General features: G+C 44.7%; 1 protein-coding gene across 4 annotated transcripts; it reads left to right on the forward strand.

The window, feature by feature from the left end:
• Positions 1–1,471: 1,471 nt before the first annotated feature.
• LOC308234769 (uncharacterized protein C11orf87 homolog) lies at positions 1,472–5,264 on the forward strand. Of its 4 annotated transcripts, none has more exons than XM_080643096.1 (2): positions 1,472–1,515; positions 2,965–5,264. In XM_080643096.1, exon 2 carries the CDS (start codon positions 3,221–3,223, stop codon positions 3,812–3,814), a length of 594 nt encoding a protein of 197 aa, XP_080499222.1. In that variant the 5' UTR covers positions 1,472–1,515; positions 2,965–3,220; the 3' UTR covers positions 3,815–5,264. The 4 variants fall into 4 exon arrangements, with proteins under 4 accessions (XP_080499222.1, XP_080499219.1, XP_080499220.1 ...); XM_080643093.1 differs by lacking the exon at positions 1,472–1,515 and adding an exon at positions 1,714–1,852 and having other exon boundaries at positions 2,965–4,857; XM_080643094.1 differs by lacking the exon at positions 1,472–1,515 and adding an exon at positions 2,007–2,129 and having other exon boundaries at positions 2,965–4,857.
• The last annotated feature ends 4,465 nt before the right edge of the window (positions 5,265–9,729 follow it).

Genomic DNA, 9,729 nt, shown 5'->3' on the forward strand with positions numbered 1-9,729 from the left:
AATGGTGAGGTCAAACTTAGTGATCACAGTGAAAACAAGGCTCTCACCATCCCATCTCTGAGCCCATCAAAGTCAGAATGTCCAAATGTGGCAGGTGGCTTTTACAGGGCATCGGGTGCCCTCATTTCAGGAAGGAAAACTAAGCCGGCACTGGGGTCATTGTCCATCATTAACTGTGACTCTGGCAGCCAAGGGCATCAATTCGTGCTCTGAGCAATCATGCATTATTCAGCATGCACTGAATTATTCACTTAAATAGGGATACTTTTTTTAAAAAAGATTGAGACAATTATGAAGAAAAAGCTGATGTCTTTTATTAAAATAAATGGGAACAGAATTTTTGGAGAAATAATATATTTCTTTCTCCATATATAAGTCTTGGGCAAGGAGAGGAAAAGGAGAAGTTGGAATAGGACTAAATAGGAACACAGGGTCAGAAGGAACTCCCCACCCGAAACAAACAACCTTTCCTCCCAATGTCAAACTCTCTTTCTTGCAAAACCTCCTGCTGGCAAATACAAGTAGATAGGTGGGCATCAATCATCCCTGCTATCTCTCAATTCTGATGCATAGCAGGACTAAAACAACAATGTGTACTGCATCACTCAATGTAGCAAGGTGAGTATTGTGCAGGCACTGTGTTAGACTTAACGCTAAGAAGAACACAAGATCCAGAGGGAAGAATGAACTGCACACTTAATAAGACACCTGAGTGCCTTCTAAGACCCCACAATGTTTTTATGTGCTGTTCCAAGCTGGCTTCTCCAGTAGAAAAATGAGAATACTTCATTTTCAACTATTGGTTTAGCACAATGTTAAACCAATAGTTGGTTAGTCTTTGTCCATATTTAGGCAAGCTTATAGAACTCTTTCAGGAAGTTCTATCAGTTGTGCTGAAAAGCTGTTGTTAATAGGACAGCAAAGGCATTGAGAACTTTAACAGCATCAGGGCCAAGAGAGGGTACTTTGTAAGAGGCACAATACTCAGCATTTTCACAGGGCAGTTCATTTCTGCACTCCTCTGAGTGATATTTTCGTTCCTCCGCTGTGTAAGCCTTGTGCGTGCTTTATGTGCTAGCCAGTGTCTTTATTGTCCGAATATAAGTGTTTCATATACTGAGCGGGTATTGGACCTGAAGATGAGTGTGTGAGGGAACAGCGGAGGTACATGGCTCAGGAGGAGTGAAAGGTAAGTTGGAGACTCCATGGAAAGGAAAATGGTTCATTTGGATTATTTGGTGTGAAATATATGTTCGAGTTTATTTTTCAGGTTCCGGCCCTCTCATCTCTCCCAAATACACAGTTTCTGTTCAGACCCAGGCCAGCATAAGCAAGACTGGGGAGAGGGGTTGTCCTCAACAGCTGAGGGAGAAAAATGTGATGTGGCCCTGAGAAGAGATGATGTCTATAGTATAAAAACGTGCTCCTGGGACCAAGTGGGAAAGGGGTGGGGTGAGGAATCAGGCAGCCAGAGAACTGAAGCTTCATCCCTTCCTAGACACAGGATTGCTGAAGGTGAGTTGCTCAGAGGGTGGGTAGGGGTGCTCCTTATAGCCCCTGGTCAGGGCAAAGTGTGGAACTGGGAACATGTGTGGCAGAAGCTTGCTCTGCCAGGAGGAGATGTTGGGGTATGAGGGCTGGGTGGGGGCCTGTGGGGTGGCTTGGAGCCCTGGAGGTGGCTGCCTGACGTCACCGGCCTCTCTGGCAATAGGCTGCGAGCTCAGCTCCCGAAACGGCAGCAGTACAGGCGGCAGCGCGCCTCGGTGTCTGGCCCCTTCACTCCGTGCCTTCTGCAGCTGCCACTGCAGCCGCGCGACGGGGCTCCCTCCCTCCAGCCAGCTTGCAGCCCCAGGTAAGAGACTCGGTGCGGCTAAAGGTTCCGGGCGACCGGCGGCAGGGCGGCCAGGCGAGAGTGGGCAGGACAGAACCGGCGGCCCGAGCCGCACCCCTGGCCGCAGCTCCGGCCCCCGGCCCGGCCCGGCCAGCGCGCCTCCTCGCTGCTCCGCAGTGCAACAGTTTGCAGCTGCCTCTTGAGAGCGGCAAGGGCTCTGCTGCTTGCTGCGGGTCTACCTGGCGCTGGTCCCGGGGAAGATTCTCGGGACCCTAGGTCCGGGGAGGCCAGAGAAAAGGTCGGTCCCCTAAACTTTGCAGGCGGGAAACCTCCCCCTTCCATTTCTAGCCCCTCTAAAAAGAAGCAGGATACTGTCAAGTGTGTGTGTGGGGGGGGGGGGGGGGGTGGGGGGGGGGAGGGCGGGGGCCTGGGGGCGCATGGAGATCAGGAGGAGGGGGCGTTTGCGGGGATGTGCTTTAGCTGAGAGGTGCTTCAGCTGCTTTTTTTTTGGGGGGGGGGGGTGGGAGGAGATACCAAGGAAGAAGGCTGGGAAAAGAATGGAGTGCGATCCTGCGCGTCAGCCGCGGCCCTGGACAGAGGCGGAGTGGGATGAGGTGTCCGCGGTACCCCTTGGGTATGGGACCCAAGGGGTCTGACACCTCCTGGAAAGGGAGAGTCGGAGGTGGAGGGACGGGAAGGGAGAACTGCATTCCCGGGGCCCGCTCGGCGACCGGGTGGGTGCTGGGAAGGGTGGGATCCTGGCGAAGACAAGCACTGAGCGGGCGCAGGAAAGAGGAGAGGCATGGATCTGGAAACAGGGACTGCGTTCCGAGGCGGCTGCGTGTCTGTTGTAATTAGAAAGTTGTGAAGGGCGAGGAGAGTCTGCCTTATCTGCTGAGTAATCCTCATCTCCGGGGTGAGGGCGCAGACCCCTTCCCTGACAGCGGAGCGAGCCCGAAGCTGGCGGCTCTGGAGCGCGGCCTGGGGCGGGCAAGCGGGGGTCTTCCTGCTGCGGAGCAGACGGGCAGGTCTGCGGAGGCAGCGTGCCCAGAGGGCTTTGCAGTGGTGCGGGTGCTTTCCCCGCACTCCCCTAGGCAAGGACCAGATCCTAACCTAGCCTGTTCTCTTTGCAGCCCGGTGCCTTGGCAAAGGAAAAAGGGCGCTTGGACACGCGTTCCAGGCGGGTCCGGAGAGCCTTTCCTGGGCGCCCTCGCTCTCCTGACGTCTTGCTTGCCCGCAGTTACTCCCTCAGCCCTTTGCTCCTGCGCATCCACTCCCACACCAGGGAGCAGTTTCGGTTGGCGCGGGCTCCGTCCTTCCTTGGCCGGTGGGAACGGTGTGCCCTAGAGAGGAAGTCTGGTAGGCCCGGCCCCTCCCAGCCCAGCGCCGATGAGTGCCAGGGCGCCCAAGGAGCTGAGGCTGGCGCTGCCGCCTTGTCTCCTCAACCGGACCTTTGCGTCCCCCAACGCCAGTGGCAACGGCAGCGCGAGTGCCCGCGGCCAGGGCACAGGCGGCGGCACCTGCATTACGCAGGTGGGACAGCAGCTCTTCCAGTCCTTCTCCTCCACGCTGGTGCTGATTGTCCTGGTCACCCTCATCTTCTGCCTCATCGTGCTGTCCCTCTCCACCTTCCACATCCACAAGCGAAGGATGAAGAAGCGGAAGATGCAGAGGGCTCAGGAGGAATACGAGCGGGATCACTGCAGCGGCAACCGCGGGGGCAGAGAGCCCCCGGCCAGTGGCCAGGTCCCAACCCATGTAAAAGAAACCCGGCTGGAGAGGCAGCCCCGGGACTCCGCCTTCTGCGACCCCTCCAAGGCCTCCTCCTCCACCTCTTCCTCCTCGTCCCCAGGCCTCCCATGCCAGGGTCCCTATGCTCCTCCGCCTCCGCCACCCGCCCCCAGTCCGCAAGGAGCACATGCCACCTCCTCCGGTTTGGACACAGCTGGCGAGGCCCTTTTGCAAACAGTGGTACTCTCCTGATTGTCTAGCCCCTCTCCTCCTCCTTCCTTGTTTCCAGCGTCTTTGCAGTCCTCGCTTTCCCCCTCAGTCCTCCCTCTCACTTTTCTCTGACCTCTCTTTCCTTTTTCTTCTTTCCTTATTTGCCCTCCCCTTACTGTTTCTCCTCCGCCGAGGCACTGTGCGGTATTTGTAAATATTGGGTAAGGAAAGTCTCGGAAGAAGAAATAACGCTGATAATAATACCTTATTATTAATATTTATAGTAATTATTATAATACCAATAACACAATCCAAGCGCATGACAAATCACGTAATTTCTCATTGTCAATGAAGGATGCGTCTTCCCTCTCCACCCTGCGCCCCCCACGATAAGGAGGAGAAACCGCACAAGCTACCAAATATATAACAGGTATTAACCCTGGAGCAAAGAGTGGAGGGGCCCGGTGTGTTGTACATAGCTGTCAGGTTAAGGTTCCCTTACCCTCTGCCCCCCAAGCTTTCATTTCCTGTCAGCTTCTCTCCCTTCCTCATTCCCTCCCTCAGCCAGGCTCAGGCAATAGTATATGATGAAGAAAACGTCTACATTAAGCACCAGGACTACCAGAGGCCGCAGAGACAGTCCCAGAAAAACGTTTATGACAGGTACTGCTCTCCAGTCATTCCTCTTCTCACTCCTTAGTTAACCATTCCCTTTTCCAGCACCAGGCATTTAAATTTACTTTTAGACATGCCCCTCGCTGGCCGAGCATAAGTACATTAAAAATCTTTAAGTTAGTTTTTAAAAATCTACTGCTTTAGCTCCCTGCCCCACCCCCACCTATACACCTTTGACTTGTGGCATTTTCAGGATTCACAAAGGACCCAGGAGCTGTCCAGCCAGGTCTGGTGCTGAAATAGTCTCACAGAACTGGTTACTTTTTTTTGGTTGCGCAGGCGAAGGAGGGGCTTTTTGGAAAGTGACTATTCTATTTTTTGTTGGTTTCTTTCTCCTTTTTCTACAACCGAGTTTGTGTGTACTATCGGTTTTCTTAATACTTAATATTGTATAAGTTACCTTTTTTTGTAAAAAAAAAAAAAAGTATTAGGTGATGTTCAGTACTGAAAGTGCAGTATCTAACCAACCAGAATGTTTCTGTTTAATTTTTAGGACAAGTATACTTTTGTTAAACATTTGTTACATTGGTACGAAATACAGAAGCAAACTATAGTTCTGTTCTACATCCTCCAAACTGTATATTCTTGTTCTTAATTTCCAGCTGTTGGTATAATGGTTATCACTGGATGAGATTTTCAGTGGTGCAGGTCTGGCTTCTGCTGTTTCCAGAAGTGTTCTTTTGTATCTTACTCTGTAGTAGACTGTTATATAAATATAACACATACGTTTTTCTTTTGCAAATAACAGAAACACCCACAATAGAAAACAAATAATGGATGTGCAGGAATGCCATCTATTAAAACATGGCTAATATTTAAACAGTGCCTGTATTCCTCCCTGCATGCAGTTACCACCTGGAGGCAGTAGTGTGTATGCTTGCTTGTACTGTATGTGTTTGGAGGTGAGACTGGTGGGGATGTTGGGCAATTTGGATGACAGGACATGCAAATTTCAAGAGAAGTTAAACCCAGTAACTACTTATAGGATAAAAATATTTGCAGCTTGCTTACTTAGAAATCTGTGCTTGCATCTGAAATGTGGCAAAGGAAGTGTTCTCTTTCTCTTTATGAGTCTGGCTTACCTAACTTCAATGAATACATGAAGAAAGGTTGGGAAAAAAAAAGGAAAGTGAGAGAAAAAGATTAATTGTTGTTGTTGGTTTTTGTTTTTGTTTTTGTTTTTGTTTGTTCTCTCTCCTGATGCCAGAGAAGGCAATCTATGCTAGTAATGGAGTCCACCCATGGTTACTTACAACTGTGTTTCCCCTGGACTGATGATGGTGAGAGCAGAGCATATTGCAATCTTAATTATATTCAGTGACATCTCTTCTTGGAAACCAATTCTTGACAGCTATTCAAACATTTGGAAAATGTATGAGTGAGAATGTTATACAAAAAGCTCAAAAGAGTCCTTACTAACCTACAGGGTGTAAAGCAACAGTGCCCCTAAGTGCATCCCTCTCCCAAGTAATTAGTAGTTCTAGATTCTTAGTCCTGGTTCCAAGCATATGTGCTTTTTCCCAGAGAAAAATATTACCTCTGAGGTTAAATCGCCCAAACTCAGTCTGTATCTTTTATAAACAATAATTAAATAAGCTTAATTTTAACCACCCATTAGATATTCACTCAAGTCCTTTCCTGAAGCACAGAGGATCACCATTTAAACATGCCATGTGTTAATATTAGGAAGACAAGGTACATAATCTTTGGGTACAATATATTAAACAATGAACCAGATTCTCTCCAGTGCCTTAGTCACTTCCTAGTAATAGGTAAAAGAGTGCATTAACTCCCTCAGGCCACTAGGAAACCCTTTACTGCATCAGAGTTATACGTTGTACATCAGAAGGACTAAGGCACTGTGAAAAAGAAAGTCCATTAATATTTGTAGTTCACCCTCATCTGGCTGTAGCTCTTTAATAACTTATTACAGAATGACTTTTGGATTTGAAATTTGAATAGAATCAAGGACTCAGAAGGGAGCTTCCTTATTTCCATTGACTCCATTAAGTGCATGAGTATTACTTTCTACCCCTTATTTGGTGCACTCTTTATAGTGAATAATTTCCCATTTTATTAAAAGCAATAAGATGTTCTGTTGTGAGCAATGCTGGATGATGATTCCATTTCCTTGGTGCTGAAGCCACTCCTACATTCTTGCCTTATGAATCATAGTGCATTCAAGGCATGCAATAATAATCCCCTTCCAAGGAGCAGCCTGTACACTCCAAGGGTAATTATGAAATTGTCCTGTGTAATTTACCTCCAAAGGAATAGAGGAAACAGAAGAAATGATAGCATTATGAATATTGTTTTTTAAAAATACCTTGCTATCTCTAAACATGGGCACACATCCATAACATGTTCTTATTGGGCATCTTTAAATATGTGTGCCTTTTTCCATTAATTGACTCTGGTTTAATATTTTTAATACTGCTGTGTGTGAAGATGATGTGGTTTGTGAGTCAAATTTCATGCTGAGTTTAATATTCTCAGAACCCTAAGCTTCCAGAGAAATCACTTGAGACTCTTTATGAGAGAGAATTACCTGAAGTCTAGTAATGCCAGTCCCACCAAATTATTGCAATAAGCACATATCCAAGCAATTTGCACAGATCCTGTTTAAAGTACTGCTTCTTATAAGAGCTCAATTGACAGTCTAAGGAGTTTGGGATGCTATCAACAGAGCATCTTGGATTTCATTAATATAAAACAAAAGACAATCTGGAAATAGCTAAATTTATTTTAAAGATTTTATTCACTGATGTCCAGTCAAACTAATTGCTTCAAATCCCTATAGCTATAGCTCAACTTCTGCACTTGCTATTCCGTATTAATAAGGTGGCATGCTTGATTCTTATTGTTTTTAAAAATGAAAAAAAATGGAGAGAGAAAGCATTATGTCAACTGTATGGGACTCTGAATCTTAAAGATGTAGATGAATATAATCTTCTTTAGAATTTATATACACCCATAGATATGTATTTATATATGCATACATTTTGTACAAATTTACAATGGACTTTTTGTATTCTCTTTCCTGCCATTACAAGAATGAGATGGAAACCAAATAGTTGTTCCATCCTCTTATCCAGAGAGGATACTGAGAAGTCAGGTATATGCATGTACTTATTTCTCTGGGGTCAAATCTGAATGCCTTTCTCTTTATTTAATGAAAGGGGAGAATTCTAGTTGGCTCAGGAAATTGGTAATTAGATAAGCTTCCTTTCATAGATAGTGACTCAAATTAGCAATGATAATGAACTTGTGACCATATCTATGTGGTCTTAATATCTAGGTGGAAAGCAAAAAAACACCTAGAAGAGGTTTAGGACCACCTAGACCACAAACCTGGATTGTTGCTCGATTTTCTATTTTTAATCTATATGTTGTGTGGAAATAAAACATATCTGCATAGCTAAAGGTAAAGTAAAAATATGACCATTATATGTTTAGTTTGATAAGTAGTTTTTGGAAAATATGGATAAATTAGCTTTAAAAACTTTGACATTTGACTTTTCCACCATTCCTATTTATATCAATTGAATTAATTAGGTAATGTTTAAAATTCTATTTTTTATTCATTGTGCAGACATATGCTTTAAATTCTTTTCTGTGGGTGACAGTTGAGCAATTGTTAGCTGATATGATGTGGAACCTGTAGGTTAAATTAGAACCAGAAACTTTCATCTGATCTGCTCAGACTCCTCAGGTCCACTTTGAGTCAGAATCTGAAAAGCCACTTAACTGGGCCAGCCTCTGTTGAAACTAATAATTGTTGCTTATAGATATTTCATTCAAATGAATTGGTTTATTTATAGAGGAGTATTTAATCACTGGATTGAATAATAATTTATCCTGATTCTGATTTTTTTGTTTATTTGATAACATTTGAGAAATAACTTTGAAGGCTTAACATCAATATTTATTAATGTCACCAACCCAATAATACAATTGGTGCCATGTAGGAATGCTTAGCTAAGAATAAGAATTTAATTAACTTTAATCGGGGACAATGTCTTATGAAGTGGTTCTATGTGAGGCAGAGACTTGTGACTTGATTGGGTTGTTTTTATAGAGAGATTAACAATAGTGATGACAACAAGAACAACAACAGAAAAACTGATTTTTGAACTTGAATATATCTAAGAAACAATAATAAAACAGATATTAGAATTCATGGAAAATTTGTTTTGCTTTTCTATCAATAAAAAGTTTTCTTGTTAAATGGCTTTTTGGACACTTTCCTTATTAACTTAATGTATAATATAGAAGGATTACAAAAGTACTCACTATATTACCCTCAGATGCTCAAAGGAATTAGTTTTTATTTTTTTAAATTCTATCACTCATCTGACCTTCTTCGCAAGCCAGTTGCATCTGAGAAACAGGCAGTGTCTAACTTTTGGTATAACCCAATACACTGAGTGCAGTAGAATTTAGCAATCCTTTTAGGCAGATGCTCAGGCTCTTTAGGTTGTATCCTTAGTCTCCCAGATTTCTTCTTTCCCTGTCTGCACTTCTCTAATATACTAGTAACTAGCTCTATAGGGAAAGGATATAGTTGACATGATTTTGTGGCAGTTAGGGGAAGAGAGGGGGTCTCAGATACATATATATTTCTATGGATTTTAGCTGAACCCTGCTGAAAAGCAGCTGATTGGAACTGCTCCATAGTTGGTCTATCCAGCTTTTGTGCTGACATTCACCGCTGCAGTCTTGGACCCCGGACCTTGGTCCTGGTCTAAAAGTCATCATCTTTTACCCCCACCCTCCACTGACCTCTCCCAGCCCAGGCCTTCACCCTCCTATTGTCTATGTCCATTGGTTATGCTTATATTCATACAAAGGGGGACGACATATGTAATACTTTCAACAATAAAAATTTAAAAAAATTAAAAAAAGAAAAGAAATTACTACTTGCCCAATACTATGCTGATTGCTGGAGGAACTAAGAAATAAACTGTCCAAAAGGAAAAAAAATCATCATCCATAGGAATGTATACATCTTTCCCCCTGCAATCTCTAGGTCCAGATTTTTTATTCTGTCCCCTTCTTATAGATATAGGAACTTCTGTGTGCCCTGAATACCAGGGACCTACTCTTGCAAGGCATGGGTTCTAGCTCAGGATCATACATCTATCTACCTCCCACTGCCACTTCAGTTCTGCTAGCCTTGCTCCATGTCAGATAGTGCCATGAAGGATTTCTTCCGGTTTTTGTAGCCCCATTCTAATACATTCCAGGGGGAGAGGGTTGCCACTTAGCCCTAATCTTTGGGC

This window comes from Plecotus auritus (genome assembly GCF_963455305.1).
Source record: "Plecotus auritus genome assembly, chromosome: 9".
NCBI classification, from domain to species: Eukaryota; Metazoa; Chordata; class Mammalia; order Chiroptera; family Vespertilionidae; genus Plecotus; species Plecotus auritus.